The sequence below is a fragment of the Hypomesus transpacificus genome, chromosome 5 (genome assembly GCF_021917145.1).
Source record: "Hypomesus transpacificus isolate Combined female chromosome 5, fHypTra1, whole genome shotgun sequence".
In the NCBI taxonomy this organism is placed as follows: domain Eukaryota; kingdom Metazoa; phylum Chordata; class Actinopteri; order Osmeriformes; family Osmeridae; genus Hypomesus; species Hypomesus transpacificus.
The window spans coordinates 4,674,475-4,693,509 of record NC_061064.1 but is presented as its reverse complement, the minus strand read 5'-3'; the positions used below and the strand labels follow the sequence as shown (position 1 = coordinate 4,693,509).

At 46.6% G+C, this 19,035-nt stretch overlaps 1 protein-coding gene across 2 annotated transcripts in view; it reads left to right on the top strand.

Moving 5' to 3' along the window:
• Positions 1 to 19,035, top strand: part of LOC124468102 (cell surface glycoprotein MUC18-like) — a 30,784-nt gene that overhangs the window by 6,356 nt on the left and 5,393 nt on the right. For both annotated transcript variants that reach the window (XM_047020681.1, XM_047020680.1), the window contains exons 2-10: positions 15,338 to 15,468; positions 15,670 to 15,901; positions 16,022 to 16,092; positions 16,306 to 16,393; positions 16,589 to 16,768; positions 17,427 to 17,554; positions 18,245 to 18,389; positions 18,491 to 18,606; positions 18,774 to 18,915. In XM_047020681.1, the coding sequence (XP_046876637.1) occupies positions 15,338 to 15,468; positions 15,670 to 15,901; positions 16,022 to 16,092; positions 16,306 to 16,393; positions 16,589 to 16,768; positions 17,427 to 17,554; positions 18,245 to 18,389; positions 18,491 to 18,606; positions 18,774 to 18,915 (1,233 nt within the window). The remainder of the gene's footprint in view (positions 1 to 15,337; positions 15,469 to 15,669; positions 15,902 to 16,021; positions 16,093 to 16,305; positions 16,394 to 16,588; positions 16,769 to 17,426; positions 17,555 to 18,244; positions 18,390 to 18,490; positions 18,607 to 18,773; positions 18,916 to 19,035) is intronic.

Here is a 19,035-nt window from a genome sequence, read left to right as displayed (position 1 = left end):
CTTGGGTTATGTCAAGATGCCAGTTTAGCAAATGACTCACTCCTGCCATTAAATAGGCTATCATCTTCCCAAAAAGTCAGTATGACCAATTTTGTGCCAGCGTTATTGTGTTTGAGTCATTTTACAAGAAGAATTGCACAAATAAAAAAATAATTCTCCTACAGCTTACATGTGCAAAACATCAGCACTTTTAGATCAATTTGATTAGTTTGAACTTCAGCACAGATACATGAATATTCAGCCTTTGAATAAAGGCCCTGCAGTGGTTTTCCTTTCCAGTGGCACTTTTTCAAATAAACATTTTACAAACCAGTGGGACTCGCACAACCGTCCCACTCCAGCTAATCTTTTCATGGGTATGTCTAGCCAAGTTAAAACATTGAACTCAATTGAATAAGGGTATACTTTTAGTTGGCAGAATCCTAGCGTAAAGAATGATTTAAAAGCTATTGATTGAAAATAGCCATGCCATTCTGCCAGATGCTAGTTAGCTGGCTCTTTTTTCAACCCGCGGCAGATTGGTGTTGTCTAGGGTCAACCAACAGAGACAGGTGAAATGGAGAAGGCAGTTGGTGCAACACATAATGCCGTTTATGGCGCCAAGCCAACCTCCTGCCACCACCAGCTCTCATCCCATACATTACATGTGCCCCTCCTAATTAAAATGAGTCTCGGATGAGCCTGTAATGGCAGATTTGGTGAGGAGACGGATATGGGTGCAGGCGGGGCATATGCGCATGCATATTCATAGAGAAGACGTCTCTGGTGAAAGCGGCTGTCGCTCAATTTGTCGCCCCTCACTCTAGTGTCCGTGTCATTGACATGATTTGTGTCTGGTGTTATGTGAGGGGCTCCAGGGGAATGAGGGTGTGAAAAGATCCTCATCCACTGGAATTCGACTGCAGGACATTTGGCGTTTGACAAAGTGTAGTGGAGGAATGGATGGAGTGGTCTGAGGAATGCTGAGATGCCCTGTTGACTTCTCACTTTCAAAGACGGTATTTGCCTGGCTGCTTGTGCTGCAGCCCATATTGTTTTATTTGAAGACATCATTTGCATGTGGTTCTCTAAAGTAGCCGTTCCGCCCCGCAGAAAAAAATAATTGGCTCAAATGTGTCTAGTCTAACAGCAAAGTCCTTGTGAATAGAAGTCTTTTTTAGTTAATTGGAAACTCTGTTCTAGTTGTAGTTGCAATATCCTGGTAGGCAATAGCACTTTGAAGCAGGCCTATAGTATATAGTTAAAAGTCGTCCAGAACGAAAGGCAGAGCAAGACACTGGCCACCACAGGAACGGGATCAAAGAGGCCTGTGTAAGCAGACCTTTGTAGGAGAACCACCCACCCTGATTTGAGGGTAATTACAGTCTGAGTTGTGCGCAACTAGAAGCAGAAAGTAAAACACTGCAAAAGCTTGGTGGGTTAATGTTATTACTAGCCCCAAGGTCCCTTCCATGCTTATTAACTAGCATGCAAGCACAGGGATATGGGGCAATGAGGATTGTGATGACAGAAGGCAAAATTAAATAACTTTTGGATGTTTTATGTACCAACCCTTCATAAGATTCAAATGGTAATGATACGTGGACCAACATTCAGAGCTTAAGGGCAAATAGCTCTGGACTTTATCATTGGCTCAAGTACACACAGGACAGACATTATTTCAGTGCCATGAGAGAAAGACGCAATATAATTTTTGTACAGTTTACATTCGGTTGGTTTTCTCTGTTGAAAGTAGCACGTTTCCTCAATGTACCTTAGTGCCACTCCGCGCGACACTTAGGTGCACGGGTGACATACATGTGCAGCTGATGGACTCCATGATCGTTTTGTTTTTGACCTCTGCTTTATGCGATCTGCGATGTTTTTGGATTAGCATTTGGTGACATTTTGTGATGCCTTTTGATGGATGTTGGACAATGCATCCTCTTATCCATCCAACGCAGATGATTTTCCAAGGAGAACAAGAATCTTATATCTTGCAATCAAAATGCATTAATTAATCCCACTCATCCAAGGAAGTGGTTTGAAAAAAAGAAATTCCACGGTTGGAAAGAAACTGGAATAGTTTTAGAACTTCATGGAGACAGCGACTTATTAATTCCCTCTGTCAAGGGAGTTTCTTATATGGATTCACTAAATGTTTAGGTTTTAGAATGTATTTCCACTTAAGCTTATGACAGGACCTGTTAGGTGTCTTGGCTCTAATGTCACACAATGATTGGAGTTCATACATAAATAACTGCTCTGAAGTGTCTTTTCCAGGCTTTAAACCAGCCCCTTGTAAACGTGTGGACATATTGCTCTGCGAGTGTCTGTTCTTCTTAAAAGTTCCATTTAAATCATCGTTTGAAGTTCCTTGGAAATGTGATAATAAACTGAGAGAGACTTTTAACAGATTATGCCTACACTGTAAGGCAGGGTAAAAGTAACACATGGGATTTGTTAAATAGTTGGAAGTTGGAACTCAAGAGTTAGCTTTTTGGGGGACTTAAGGGGAAAGATGCTTAAAACCTTAGACACACGTCTATAGCCATTTGACTGAAGACCGGTCACGTGAAAACTGCAATGTGAGCTTGTTCTAACAGCTCAGGTTTAAACTGGAGGAATCTGCCCTGCAGAGGTTCTATACACCTGCAGTTTGTCATGGAAACCGAACTCAGGCCTGTCTCCCTGAGAGTAACCATGGTACATTTGCAGGAATCTCTTACATTACATAAAACAATGCAGACCCATTTCGCAAGTAGATTTTTCAAAATCAAATCCCAGTTTGAGAAGATGATACGGTACAGATGATCTAAGATGACACGGGGAGGACCGTTTATTTGGATTCAAGTCAGAACAGCCTGAAGTTGCCCCCTTTTCACCCTTCCATATGAAAATGGAACTCATGCTGTTTTAACATCGTAAGTCGAGAATCTGGAGAATGAGGAGATAGCAGCCCCTTGTAACTGAGCTGAGTCTGAGTGTTCCCCAGCTGTCCTCCAGCCTTCATGTTTGGTCCATCCCTCCTGACTAACTTGAAGGGAGGTCTTGTTTTGCTGCGGGCCACGGGACACTGGCGGGACTGTGATACTTAATCAAACACTCATGCCCGCCTTGTCAAACTCATCAATGGTCTCACTCATGACTCAGAGTACACAGATCAGAACACACTTACAAGTCGAGCCCGTGTCTGTACAGATGTATATGCAGGGTAGACACCCTAAAAGCTTTTGGCTTTTCGACCCGTCTCCAACTGCAGTGATTGTATGTAGCTGTTGCGGCCTGTAGAAACGTGGTTTGCGTCCTACCGGGTCCAGTGTTCTCAAAGACATTTGCTTTGTCGCACAACACGTGCTTGTATAACTTATTTTAGACAAAGAAAGGTCAGTGTCTTGTAAATAATTTGAAGTCTATCCATATTGCAAAATTGTGGATATGGATCTTACTCAGTTTTATCTGCGGTCTGTCTTTGACAAATCACCCACTCAGCTATGCTGGTTTGTTTAAGTGGAGCCACTGGGTAGTTCAGATATTTATGGTGGGTCTATGTCGCCTCCTCCCCTTTCAGCTTTTACCTCTAGATCAGAAAACAACCAACCCACAAAGCTCTCTCTGTTCTTCCTCCTGGGGCTAGAATTAATGACCTTCTGCAGAGAAGCTGTCATTAGCTAAATAAAGATTCCCCTGCTTCCCTGCTCCTGGCCCGCAAATCACTTAGGTCTCTGTCGTCTGATTGAGCGGTCAATAGATAGGACTGGCTAACTGCACACGCTGTCCCGCCTCATGCAGATAAACAATGTTGCTGGCAAGGTTTTCAGATGGACACTGTCTGATTCATCATGCAGAGGTTTTTCTCTAAAACCTATAAACTCTGAGACAACATTCAATTTGTTTTAAACTTCTTGAAAGAATAAATCACTCGGCAGACAGTGTTGGAATACTGCCAGGCCCAAGGTTTTGTTAATCCTTTAAAAAGTGCTTACGGCTTTCAACCCTATACCTCTTCCGTTTCAAAGGGTTCATGGTCTGCAGTTCATTTCCTCACAATAAATGTTGCCATAAACTGTGTTTATATGCATGTATTTACTAGTCAGAGTTGTCAGGTGAAATGCCGCCATTTTGGTTACCAGTGGGAAGAAAAATGTGGCTTTAAATGTCCCCCAGCATAGCAGTTAATTAAAGTCTGAAGAATATACTTATTCCTTGTAAACATTATTTTGGTACACAGGTAAATTGCTATTTTAATCTCAAGTTTGTACTTGACCTCTTACTAGCTGTTTTATTGATTAGTGGAATGGACAAAGCCACGTGTGAGTATTGGCTTGTCCAGAATTAATGCCTCGAGATGTCTTAAGTGCATTGATTTCGCCTAATTGTATTAAACACAACGCTTGGCACTCAAGTTGAACTTGAATACTTTACGGGGAAATAAGTGATCATAGTAGTAAATCATGCACAGTCTGGATAAGGCTTTCAGTATCTTTAATCAATCCTGAGGAGAATCCGAGAAGTTCATTTCACATACAGTTATCCAAGACTGTCTTATCCTCTGTAGTCCCATGGTAGGCTATGTTCCATGTTGTCCCCATATGGTCATACAAATGTAGTCTAACAATATTGATGTAACAGACCCTCTCCTAAGTCCCATGATTACCCAGTTCTTAATTATTGATGCTTCCTGAAAAGCCGCTGCTCAGTCAGCCACCGCTAACACCCACCTCTTAAAGACCTTTACACATGACCTATGTAACCAACTGAGCCCAACTTAGCTTGTTTGTGCTAGTGGAGCTAGCTACATATGTTCGCTTACAAAACTGGGGTTGGCCTCGTCCCAAGTCCTTGTATCACCTCAATCAGGTGCAACAAGTTACCTTAGCCAGGACTCAAGGACGCCGAAAATACACCAGCTCTGGTTAAAGGCCAGCCGGCCTGTTAGGGAGCACCTGACTCAGCACTTCCCCCTGCAGGGCTGGAGGAGTCAGGACACAGCAGGCTCCCTCCATCTCCCACTGACTGGCACCTGCTCACCCAGCAGACACCAGGAACTGTGATATTGACAAGCAGATACACAAGCACAAACACTGGGCACAGTCAGAGCACCGGGGCAGAGGCCAATTAAAATGAGAATGGGAAACCGACCAGCCTATGTCGATGAGTTTATTTGAATTACACGTGTGTCACCGGGTGGACCAGATTTATTCTGCGATTTAATTTCTTCCCTTGCAGTTTCCCTTACAAAGAAATAGTCCACCAATAATTTTCTTATTGGATTACATCTGAAAGTACAGGGATTTTAGCTGAGTTTGTGTTGTTGACCCTTGTTGTTTGTGTACTCTCTGTCCCCTTCCATTCACATAAAAAAACATTTGTTGTTTGTCGGTTTCCTGAGAACTATTGGATTAGGTACCAGTTATGCCTCTAGGGTTGAGGCCATGTGATGCGTTTAAGCTTTCTCTATAGGATGATCTTGATATCTTGTCTTTATCTTTATTTCTTCACCCAGCTGACGTATCATTTATGTGACGGTTAGTGACATCACAGCCATCTGAATGGCGGGCAGGGTGTTGGCTGCAAATACTCTAACTCAATTTCTTTACTCTTAGGGGATGATATGATCATGTTGCACTTGCATCATGTACATTATAAGACATCCGAACAAAAGCTTGTACACATAGGAGAGAGGAACGATAGGGTGTTTCACTTTCTCAAGGCAACAAAGAGCAGCATATCCAAAACAACAATAGGAACCCACACTAAAACACACAGCCATTCAGAGGCAGTGTAAAATAATGACCCCCCAAAAGCCCAGCTGTGGAGGACCAACCCTCGCTAGATCATCGCCCGTTCTTCTCTTACATATCAATGGGTTTGCAGCTCTTTCTCTGGCTTGCTTCCAGTCCAGCAGGGAATCTGCTGGAGTTGACAGTGGACTTGATGGGACCTAAATGAACTGGCAAGACTTCACAGAAACGCTTTCTCAACACAATGCATTGCTTGGCCTAAAAAACATTTACACTGTGTCTACATATTGTTTTTATTGATTTGATGTAAAGTACCTTGAGCTGTAATTATTGTATAAAATGTGCTATATAAATAAAGTGTTATTATCTTATTATTACATCCACAGATTCAGACACAATTCGGCACACATAATTAGATTATTACTTGAAAATCAGCATTTGGTATGAATACTGCTGACTCAGTAGTCTAGACTACAAGTTATAAGTTTGGATATTGATACATTTTTTGTTCTTACTGCAGTTTTCGGTGCCCCCGAGCTCTATGAGTGGCTCAGTGAGTTAGAATATCAGAGAGTCAGCCTTGGATAGCATCCTAATTGAATAACTTATTTTGATGATAAAAGGCTGGAACATCTAACAGTTTCATTATGCAGCGAATGTGCTTTGATTGGATTTGGTGAACCTGACAGGAGGATGATCAAAACGTGGACACAAAGAATGTGGACGCATTATGCCAGGGAGCTATTTTTGCAATATCGTCACTGATAATGATTCTTGTCAGGCTGGTTAGAATATGACAAGTATCTGACAAAGACATTGCTGTTATTCCGTGATGACGAGGAAATATTGGCATGGTGTTTCTTAAGGTCTCCTCAGGCCAGAGATCAAGGTGATTATTCTGAATCTTTGAACCTGACATTTCAAAGAGGATGAAGAGATACCTAAATATCAAACGCTCCCCTTCCACTCCCCCTGATATTAGCTGCTGTTAAAAGATCACCCAGGTAATCAAAGCGCGGTGGTGTGCCTACTGATGATCCTGTAGGGACGGCCTGTGCTTGTGCTGCGGTAATGCTCACAGCCTACCCGTTTCAGATGAACACACTTGGAGAGGAGGGATCCTGTCTCTCTTTTTAGTTTTTTTTTTTGCTGAGTAGTCCTGAGTAGCCATTATCTCCAAGAATGTCATCCAGCTGATGTGTTTACAGGAAGACTTTCAGAGAAAGAGTAGATCTAACTCTTCGCTCTTTGTGTGCTTAGTGTCTCAGTGAGAAGAGAACTTGTTCCATTTGCTAAAGGATGAGACAACGAAAACATAAGTCCATTGTCCACAGAATCTCAATTTATCTTAAAATCTTTAGGCTTCGGAGACAGTTTCATCATCAGCTGAAGGCCATTTTCCAGATCAGTTCTTGAGCTAACAATGACTAAAGCTCATCATGTGGTTATGTAAGGGAACTCCATTAAAAAGCAGACCAGAAACCATGCATCCGGTTTGCAAAGTCTACAAAACAGTAGGCTACGTAAAGTTGTCTCTTAAAGCAACATAATGGCCGCAGCAGAAGGTATATGCTGTTATAAAGCAGCAGAGCACCTGCTGTTGACGTCTCAGTGGAGACATTACTGAGCCCGGATATATGGGACCCCAAGGTCTGGAAAGGGGCCTCCCAACGGAGCTCATAATCGGGGGTTCATGTGCTGGTAAAGGAAGTCGAGGATTTGTTACGGGCACAGGTGTGGCAGGGGCTGGGAGAGAGAAATCAAAAATGGTGAGGGAACAGTGTCAGCCATTGTGTGTGGTCCAATGCCTTTCTCTTTCACTTTCTCACCATTGCTCCCTCGAAACCATCCCCCACCCCTGCCTTCACTTCCCACAAAGCACTTGACAAATGGCCGGGGCGACAGGTGTCAATAGGAGAGTTCCTTTACCCCAGCTGTGCCTGTCTCTATCCTGGGAATTTAAGAGATGACCCCCCCATTGTTACAGCTGCCTGTGTGTCAGCATCAACTGAAGTCTTCTATCTCACCCTGAACCCTCGTCCAGCCCAGTCCCCTTCTGTGTACCCCAGCCCAGCATGACACAGGGGGCCCACCCAGAGCACGGGGAAGGCAGCCATAACAGTAGCTTCTGTCAAGGTCTTGGCAACATGACCCAGTCAATAAGTCCCTAAGCTGTTGATGTTATTTCACTCAGAGGATTTGAGTCCATGTTCCAGTGTCTACATTTGAGATAGGGGAGAAAAAAGGTGGGAACTTCACATTGTTAAATCAAAATCTAGGCCTTCTCCAAGTTGTGGTAACAGATTATGAAGGGTACAATGTCGTTTCTTGACTTTGCCTCATTGTCTCTGTGGTGGATTTGGTCTAAGAAAGCGAGAGCAGGGTTGAGGTGCTGTTTCAAGGTGAAACAGAGCGGTTTGTTGTGAAAACAGATGTGCTTGTAGAACTTGGAGGCCTGCGCTGTGTGCCTGTTGTAAACAGTGCCGGAGGGTAGGACGAGAGTGAAGAATCGGGGAGAACTAGCTAGGAGACTACCATACTGCCTCTGAGGATTATGTAGAGATAAAAAAAAACATTTGTTTAGACTTTCACCTTTGACTTTTTCTGGTGGGGAGAGAAGCCAGAGAAGAGTGCAGTTAGCAGCTGAAACTGCTCCAGGCTTGAGGACTCCAAGACAAACCCACCGAGTGCCAAACCTCAGACAATTTACAACACTGAGTTGTGATGGGGAGCTGGTATTTGAGAGGGGGTGAAAAAAAAGAGAGATTTTAAGATATTCATAACCCACTCAGGCCCCTGTCTCTGTACAACAAAAAGTTTGGTTTGGGGCTGTCTACCTTTAAAAAAAACTAAAACAGCATACATCTTTATCTCAACACCAAAATCCCAAATCATCCTCTGTTACCAGCCCATAATCCATTACTAGAACGGGCTTATCCCAAAGCCCTATTAAAAGAACCCCGGTAAAATAAAAGATTAGAATTCAGACTAGCTCAGGCTCTCATTAGCTGAGAGCTGGGGAGTTTTAGCAGAAAGAAATGGGGGTTGGGAGTTTTGGGGGGCTCCCCCCCCCCCCTCTCCTCTCATTAACACAGTAGTGCACCTGTGATCACTCTGCTATTCTCTTTGAGGGCATTAAGCCCTCTTGGCAGGGGGGGGGGGGGGGGGCGTTTTGTGGGGTGGGTTGCTGGTTCAGAGACTGGAGAAATGCTGCTTGCTGGTGGGATCCTCCTGTCTCGGGTGTGGCTCGGCCCGCCTGACATTGCCTTGACGCCTGATCGATGGGATAAAAGGACAGGCATATGCAGATAGCCCTTTGTTGTGGGACAGCCAATAGCTGGCTGAGGGCCCCGCCAGCACACGAGGAGCGGGTTTTTACACACACACACACACATCTCACATTCAGCCAGCTAGGGGATGGGAATGTGGAGGATGTGCCAGAGAAGGTGGAGTCAGAGTATTGGCCGGGCCGCTCCAGTATCCATAGCAGTCTTTGTGATCCGTTTGATTTGGGGATGGCTGTATCGCATCCTCAGAATGTCAATGTGCAACGGCTGCAGCGCCCAGAATAACCGAGTTACTCTTGAAGAAACTTTTGAAGCCTTCATCAATTCGAAACAGGCCTAAACTTTGTAAGGCTCATAGTCACATGCTCCTGAAATCATTCCGGAGCAGATGTTCCGCGATCCTGGGGCAGAGCAAACCGCCTGAAGTATGGGGTGCCCGTCACACTTTCTAGTTTATTATTGCGAATAGTTCTGTGAAGCAGCCATGCAGTCCTGCTTTCATCAAGGTTATAGAAGATCACATATCTTAAACTCACCAAATTCAAGATGAACCATCCCTCAAGGCCAGATGACCGAACCTACCTCCTCCCTTGTCCCTCCAGGAGCTCTGGAGTGAGTATACAGTATACGTTACTGTGGTAACCGCAGAGCAGGGCGGGCAGACAAGGAGCTCTATTGTCAGGGGTCTTTCAAGGCCGCTGTCATGAGAAGGCTGACGTGAAGCAGCTCCTTTATTTATAGGGTTGTAATAACATCACTGGCCAAAACGCTAAGATGAGTTGCCATCTTTGCCAAGGGCCCACCTGACCTTTCTCCTGTGAATGTCAGTTAAGCTCGTCTTTCACTCTCTGTGATTTTAATTCTAGATTACGGTTCAAATCATCTCGTTTCGCAAACCATAGGCCAGTCTGTGGTGAAAGCCGAATGTCGTTTTTGTCAACCTACACAGTAATAAGCAGGAAAGTGTCTCAGATTTCTATTACTAAGACGTTTTTTTCTCGAGACCATCGAGACCAGTACTGGTGTCGCAAAAGGCACAATTATCTAGTAAAATAAAAAAATTTGTCCAAGCTTTGAAAAATGATTCTCCAATCCATATTTACTCCTTTGACCTTCAATTAGCCAGCCCCACTGTCGGACAAGCTGCATGCTGGAGCACAGGAACACTGGGAGTCTATTGATGCATCCTGGATACTGGAACACCCAGAGTCCTCTGCAGAGCATGTCAGATAGGAGTGTAAATAAAACATCCCTTCTCCTTCAAGGAAGATCTTCAAATATTAATGAAAGGCCTTAAGAAGTTACTTTCCCACTGGGAATAATTAGCGCTCCTTAAAGAACCAGTTGGATCCATGGTATTGGTTAGAGGCAGGAAGAAGATTTGAGGGATACATAACAAAGTAGCTACAAGTTGCAAAACAGTCTAGCACAGCATGGTGTTTGGTTATTGACATGGTTCGGCTGTTGTTGCATAATCGTTGTGCATCCTTTCAGTTTGTGATAGGGGCGTGTAGGCTGCACTCAGAGGTCACGTTGACATCTCGTGCTCTGACCTGGATTGTGTGTTTAGGGCGTGTTTGTGGCGTGTTTATGGCGTGTTTGTGTACTGGGCTCAAACATGGGGGTTCTTGTTAGGCGTTCTCTGGGGTTTGTAAAACAGGGATCATGGGTGTATGTCCTGGTGCACACACACACACACATCCCTACTTTGAAGAGATTAGCATGTTTAATGTGGACCACCATTTGCTTTTCTCAGGGAAAAACGTTAACCTTCCCTTAGCTCCCATCTCTGAATGAATGTCTGAGACACACTGGCAAGACCCTCCTGGAGAGATTTGTGCCAGAGGCTAGTTCACAAAGCAAGGGGAGATCAGTAGGTCAAGGGGGCTTCCTCTCCAGTGTAGAGCTATGTGCTGCCAGTGTGTGTGTGTGTGCCTGTGTGTGTGTGTGTGTGTGTGTGTGTTTGTTGATGTGTGCTCACGCAGAGAGCAGAGCTCAGGATCTCTTTGATCTCAGGTGGGTGCTGTATAGCGTCCTGCAGGTGTTTCAGACAGACCAAACTGGAGGGTTCAAAGCTAGAGGGTCATCGCTGCCTCTCTGTCATCCCCAGTTACACGGCAATACACACACACACATACACACACGCATGCACACGCTTACTCCTTTTGACCCCTTTTAGGTCCCTCAGAACCCCAAGGCTGTCACTTCAACCAGACTTCATAGAAACAGGCCAGAAAACAAAAGCGTTTGAAGGATGAGAGGGAATCTCCTCGGGTTTGTGTGAAGTCAAACTAGTGTGTCGGTGGAGTGTATTGGAATGAAGAGGATCCCTAACCAACCGCAAGCCCCTGAGACAGTGTATAGACGGTCTGGAGATCACTAGGCCTCGTTCCAAAACAGCATTTCATCTTTGAACTGCATCGTCTTCCCATTGATCTACATAGGGGCTGCAGGGGGAGGGCCATGCACTGATCAGCACAGGGAATAAAGCAAAGCTTTGGGCCAAAGGCAAAGGACATCCCTAAGCAGAATTATGGAAAGTATAAGCAAGGGAAAGCCCGCATTTGGTGCTAAGTCAAATTATCTCTATAATTGCACTGATCTCCCAATTATAGCAGCAGCCTAGAACCCTTCATTATGTAGAAGCTCACACCCCACTGTTTATCAGAGACAACATTCACATAAGGCTATTTCATGGCTGGCCTCACAGGGCAGGGATTACTCCATATCTCCCAGTCAAGCAAGTCGGGCGTCTTCATTCACAGGTGATTTGGGCTGTTGTTGTCAGCGTGCGGCCGGCGGGTCTGCGGCAGGCGGATAAGGATGACGGAGAACAGCTGGAGCTCTAAATGAGCTCAGCTGTGGGGCGACGCCCCCAGTTGAGCGGCTTTGTGGGTGGGGAGGTAAGGGAGGGGGAGGCAGAAGCTAATGTAGCGACCACTGTGATTAGCGTCTGATGCTATTGTCTGAGCATTAGGTGCATAAGGGTGGACTGTACCATCCCCACACACAAGACGGATGGTTGTTCCCATTGTCTTAGGCCTATTGTTGAGGGGGAGGCCTCCGCTGGTAAAACAATGTGAAAATCTAGGTTGGACTCAATGTACAAATGCAGGTTGAACCGCGAAGGAGAGGACAAACGGTACACACCGGAGACAAAACAGCCAGTACATTTTTACACACACACACACACCGGCCCTCCTCCGCGGTAGTTTCGAGCCTCATTGCCTCGTTACCAGACCTGTCAACACGTCCAAATATCCAGCGGCGTGCGTCTGCCGACTGGACCAGTTGCGTGTCAGCCAACAGACTCTGTTGAACTAGTGAAAACACACCGAAGAGTTGATAGGCCACGTCCACAGGTCAGGTATACTGAAGGGTGTGCGTGTGTGCGTGTGTGCGTGTTTGCGTGTGTTTTTTTTTGCCTGTCTACACACACAGATGAGACTCGTGCTGGCTTTAAAAGTCAAATCCCCTGATGAGGAGATATTCCGTCCCCGTACTAATCGGATTAGTCCAAAAGTTACGAGGGCCCCACAAGACACAATCTCCAACGTCAACTTTAGTGATGGTTTAGCCCCCCTTCCACCGCTCAGCCCCCTTCTCTGCTAAACCACAAACAGCCGCAAATACAGCAGCAAATAAACCAGGAGCATGATAAACTCCCTTTAACCTCTGAGTTGATGTGAGGGGGGGGGGGGGGGGGGGGCATAAAAGCATATTTTGGGTGTTCTTTTTCTTAGGGACGGTGCTGTTCGGGAGCGATAGGGGATAGAGGGGGGGCGATAAGGTCGTCGCAGGTGTGGGAACAATGGCGTGCGCTGCTTAGGCCCACGGACGGCTGGGCACAGCCTGGGGCCTCACGACACAGACTGAAAGAGAGGCTTGAAGACAGCGAGGAGAGAGCGAGAGAGAGAGAGAGAGAGAGAGAGAGAGAGAGAGAGAGAGAGAGAGAGAGAGAGAGAGAGAGAGAGAGGAGAGAGAGAGAGAGAGAGAGAGGAGAGAGAGAGAGAGAGAGAGAGAGAGAGAGAGAGAGAGAGAGAGAGAGAGAGAGAGAGAGAGAGAGAGAGAGAGAGAGAGAGAGAGAGAGAGAGAGAGAGAGAGAGAGAGAGAGAGAGAGAGAGGAAACCACAGCGCACACAAGGCCCAGCGAGCAGGGCCACAGAAGGCAGGCTGGTTGTTTGGCGCTTGGGAAGGGATAAAGGAGAGGGTAGTCTGAGGAAAGCAGGTTCTTGACAATAGTGCCTGGGGCTGGGGCTGTTGAGCTCAATAGGAGCAGCGGGATGTGACTGTGAGTTTAATAAGGCTTTCTGTGTGTGGGTGTGTGTGTTAGTGTGTGTAGGTGTGTTTTTCTTGGAGGTGCATGCATATTCTGTAATAGTTCAGTATAAGCCAGTTTTGCAAGTTTGCAGACCCACTTGGAGACCACCATATCCATATAACCATTACCTATTTAGTTGGCTGAGGGTACGAACAGATACACACAAAGTCCAATGCCCACCTAACACACACACCCCTAGCAACACACACACACAAATAAAGAATGGGGCCAGTTCCAATTCCTCCCCCTCTTTCTCCCCACATCCCTGCACATGGCATGGACATTGGCAGCACCTCAGTATGTAGTGAGAACTTTGTGAGCCCACAACTGTACCAGCTTCACCCCCCGCCCCCCCACACCACCTATGATTCTGCTGACTGGAGGAGATCCATTAATACCTCCCCCCCGCCCCGACCCTGACCCCCCCCCCCCCCCCCCCCCCTCCATCCATCCATCCGTCTCCAGGGCACCCCGCGAACACCCTCCACTGCTTTCCAGATGTTTCCAATTAAGAAGGAAGCCTCTCCCTCTCAGCTCTGTCCATTCTTTAGCGCACTTACTGGGGTGTCGCTAGACAGAGATGGAGAGAGAATGAATGAACGTATGAATGAGAAAAAAAAGTGATTTGGAGAGAGACAGAGAGGATTTTAATAAGGTGGGGAGGTCCGCTGCAGAGAGAAGAAAACCAGAGAAAGAGAGCGCCAGGGGCCCCAGGAGGACTTCTCAGGCTAGATGGAGGGGGTGTGAGGAAAGGGAGAAAAACAGACTCTTTCTTTGAGCTTGAAGAACCGAGCGGAGGGGGGGGGGGGGGGGGGGGGGGGGGGGTAAGCGTGGGGAGGGGAACAGAGCTAGTGGTGGGGGGGGGGGTCATATCTGAAAAGTCACCGTGGCACAGAGGGTATCTAACATGAATAGGAAGCTTACTTTGATAGCATGTCTACTTTTGTGTAGGCCAGACAGGGTATTAGAGATGGAGATCAGGGAGGCGACATTCTTCCACTGTGTGGTAAACAAACAACAGGACCTCAAGGGCTGTTCCTGGGGGCAGCCAAGAGCTCGAGAGTCTGGAGGGACACTTGAACTCCGCTCAGTCACTCAGATAACCGGCCTCTGCATATCTGCTTTTTGTGTTGGGCTTATGCTCATTTAAAGAGAGACTACTTAAAGTCCTACGTGCTTGCTAACCGATTTTCAGTGTAATGACATGGTCAATTTTGAGAACTGATGAGATGGCGGAAATTAGCGATAGTCGTGGTCGACTGTATATGAATCATGTACTTCAATTGTTTCCAAGGGTCTTTTTAAAGGATCTGCCAAAAATAACTCCCCCATTCTATCGAGACAGTTCTCTCTACAACTTAAACCGGCTCCATCTCGTTTGTGACCGTTCCCATGACAATGCCTTTGGGACAGTTTTAGTGCTCGTTGGCTCAGTTGTGGTTAGCCCCAGGGAGACCAGAGAGAACACTGGGTAATTATGCAGCGTGTTAAACGAGAGCTTTCTCTGTGCTGGCAAGTGACATGCTGAAGTGCAGGAGAGTGGCCAGTGCTTACGAGGGGCACTAGGGTGGACTGGACACATTCCACACATTGTAGCATCTCTTCTCTGCCTGAGCCCTCTGCCAGCCAGAACTGGTGGACGGCTGTTTCACTCTCCACTGAAGCCACCAGAACATGAACGCCTCTCGGCAGACTAGGTCTATTTTATCCAGTCGAAAAAGCAGAGAATATGCTTGGACATCGTTTGCGAATTAATATTGTACTGCAATTCAGATCACACACTCATTCAGGGTTTTTTGAATTCGCGTTTTTGAATAGAATAAAAGCTCATTCAGATTCTTTCACTCTTAGAGATCATTAGCATCCTCATTTAAACAATTGTCTATTTAGCAACGGGTCTGTTGATGGATATCAGCATTTCCTTGTTTGTTTTCAGTCACGTATCTGTTGAAAGGACTTTTGTTTTGACAATCCACTGACTGTCGTGCATGTTTGTGTTTCTGCAGTCTGGGCCAAGGTGGACGTGACCATGATGGAGAACATGGAGGTGTCCCTGGGCGACTCAGCAGAAATCCCTTGCCAGTACTCGTTCAGTGACCATGAGAGGCCTGGCATTGTCCTTATCCAGTGGTTTGTGGTGAGTAACTGCCACAGTAGCAAGTAGAGCAGTACTTTATTGATCCCAGGGGGAAATTGCACAGTTTAATTCTGAAACCGCGGGATAGTTGGATATTCTACAGATAGGTTACACTCAGAATATTCACATTTTATGCACACTCTGTTTTCTGTATGGTTGTGAACTGACATTTGACCGTGACGTTGACTTCAACGACTACAGAAGCTCCAAGGCAGCGGTGGCAAAAGACAGCGTATCTTCTACGGCGACGACAGCCAGCAGATGGTGGACGAGAACACGGATTACTCTGGACGCATCACTGTGGCTCAGGACGAGCAGGGCTCCCTGCTGACCATCGAGGACGTCAGCCTGCCAGACGAGAGGGAGTTCTTCTGCCAGGTCAATGGCATTGCCGCCGGCAACGGAGAGGGCAAGACTTACCTGAGGGTTTTCGGTATGAAAGAGTATTTATCCGTGGACTGATGGCTCGGACAAATTTCTGATCCAAGGGCGACCACTTTGTTTGAAAGCTTTTGTTCATGTTAAAAAGATTAGATGTCGTGTTCTATTCCAGATCCACCAGAGTCTCCAGTGATTGAGGGAGTCCTTGATGGAATCTCGGTGACCAAGGACCTCCCTTCAAAGGTAGGGGGTCTTTTTGGCAGTATTTCAGTTAGTATAGTTGTGCTTCAAATACACCCTGAATAGGAAGTTAAAGGTACAAACGGTCAGATTTGTTTCAATATTTTCCAACCAATTATTTACCAACAATCCTGTACAGAAATAATTTTATGGTTAAGCCTTAACATATTGTATGTGTGTGTGTGTGTGTGTGTGTGTGTGTGTGTGTGTGCTCAGGTTGCGTCCTGTGAGGCCAGGAACGGCTTTCCCCGACCCAACATCACCTGGTACCGTGACAACATCCCCATTGTTCCAGCACAGGGCTGTGAGTGTTTCCATTTTATAATTGTACATGTCGAACGCTCAAACCCATACGCTGAAAACCTTTTCACAGCCAGTGGTCGATTACAGACTCTTGTGAAAGTCTTAAGTGTGAGAATACAATGGCCAACCCTTTACAGTTCTGTGAATTCTGTCTGAAGAACAGCCGTGCTGAAAGAGTTCTCTCCTCCTCTTACAGTGGTTAAAATAGTGACTCTGGTTACCCGCGAGTCCAATGATTTCTACTCAGTCCAGAGTGAGCTGCAGTACAAAGTAACCAAAGAGGACAAGGACACCTCCTTCTCCTGCGAGGTCAGCTTCCTGGTTCCTGGGAATGTGGAAACAGCCAGGTCCAGGGAAGTCAACATCACTGTGCACTGTAAGTCAGACCCACATCTTGTATTCCATATCCTGTATGTGCTAATGCTAACTAGAGAATATTAAAACTCACTCTGTTTTCATGCAAACTTTATTGAGACCTGGCTACATTTCCAATGACTACAGCACCCGCTGAAACCCAGTAGGCGTCATTACCTCAACTGTAGCTGGTCTGTGGTTAGAGTGTTAGTGTAGCAGCAGAGCAGAGCCAACACGTTGGCGGAGGAAACAGTAACCCATCCACTGACGTACGATTCAGTAAAGTGGCACCCTAAAGCCAATGGCACAGATGACATTAACGTAATAATCTGTCGAGCCCCAGGCCCCAAAGTCATCAGCTCCCTTGGTGCCAGAGTGAAGTTGCATTTATTTCAATCCAGAACCCCCCAGCCTGTGGCTCCAGGGCTGTGCAGTGTTGCAATTGCAGTGTTATCTAAATGCATCAACTGTTGTTTGAACCAATTTAGCACATCATAGAGGCCAATGCCAAAACACAATCACTGCGGTTGTCAGCGCTGAGTAAATGACTCGCTTGTAAATCGATGTAGCCTGGTGACTTTACAGAGCGTGAATAAGCCTCCTTGATTTATAACCCCCCCCCCCACACACACACACACACACTTTTTGTTTCTGTACCTCACCCCCTCCACCCTCACCAGACCCGACAACCGTGGTGGAGCTGTGGAAGGAATCCCCCCAGGGCCTGGTCAAAGAGGGGGACACTGTGGAGCTGCGTTGCCAGGGTGATGGCAACCCCCCATCACCCTTAACTTTCATCCGAGAACAAGTAAGAATGGACGCCCCCCCCCCCCCCCTTTCTTCTTTGGCCCTCCATTGAGAGGTCCGAGGCGTAAAACCGGCGGGGAGAAAAGCACGACACGGAGTAGACATCTGGAGAATGTTTTTGATATGCAGACGGGGGGGGGGGGACTTTTGGAGAAGCTAGTCGGGGAAATGTATGTGGGCCTTGTGAGAGGTTGTCATCTTGTCTGACCCCTGTGCTCTGACGGGGATCTTTGGAGCCCTCCAAGGCCTCGGGACGGGAGATTAGATGGTTAAGTCTGACTGGGACAACTCTGATTCCCATGTCTCCTACACAATGCTTATGTTCAGCTGTCATCGGTGGTGTAGCAGAGAACTCAGCTAGCTCCCTAATTGGTGGGTCAGGCGGGCCCGGAGGAGAGCGGATGAAGGCTAGCCAAGCGGCTTAGCTCATGAGGAAGGTCACCAAAAACTTCCCAGGGGTAGTGGGGTGGCATCTACAACTTTAAAGGACGTTCCCCAAAGACGTGGACATTGCTTGGGGTTTTGCCGGCTTCTGTGACAGCAAAAAATAACCTTAACCCTAATGAGCATACTTGGTTGTGAATACACTCATACACTCCAGTCATACACTGGTTGCGACACAAAACCAACAGTATTGGTGGCTGGTACTGCTTATACTGGAGATGTGATGAAGTGCCTCTGGTTCCTCCAGGGTCTTGATGAGGTGTTGGATGTCACTGATGACGTGCTGGTGCTGACTGGGGTGACGCGTGCAGACAGCGGGGTGTACCAGTGTCAAACTCTGAACCTGGACTCTGTTTCTGAAGTGTCGGATGACATACAGCTCACGGTCCACTGTGAGTAACACCCACACACTAGACACACATGTGCTACACGTTTTGCCAAGACAGTGTACTGTAGGTATAGCTGCATGCTAAGCGGTGCTGTTTATCTGCAGACCTGGACCCAGCTGTGGTCGTGCCCAAAGACTCTGAGATCATGTATAAAGGAGAGAGCCTGACGGCTACCTGCAACGCCCTGTCCTCTCTGGAGACCTCCACTGTCTGGCTGAAGGTACCCCAACTTACAAATCAGACACACCTTTTTTGTATTACTTAAGTAACTAATGTATGTCTAAAAAAATAAGGTCTTGTATAAGAATTCGATTGAATGCGTTTCATCTGGTTTCTGTTTTGAGCGTGTTGGTTGGTTAGTATTTAAGCCTGTGTGTCTGTGTGCAGAATGGGCATCAGGTGGGCCTAGGTCACATCCTCCTCCTGCAGGACGCCACCTACGACACGGCGGGGGAGTACGTGTGTGAGGTGACAGTCCCCTCGCTGCCAGGCCTGCACACCACCGGCTCTGTACACATCATCGTCCAGGGTGAGTCACCAGCACCACCCAGCCAGCTGCTGAGTGAGTCAGCATTACATTGAGTCATTTAGCAGACGCTCTTATCCAGAGTGACTTACAGTAAGTACAGGGACATTCCCCCGAGGCAAG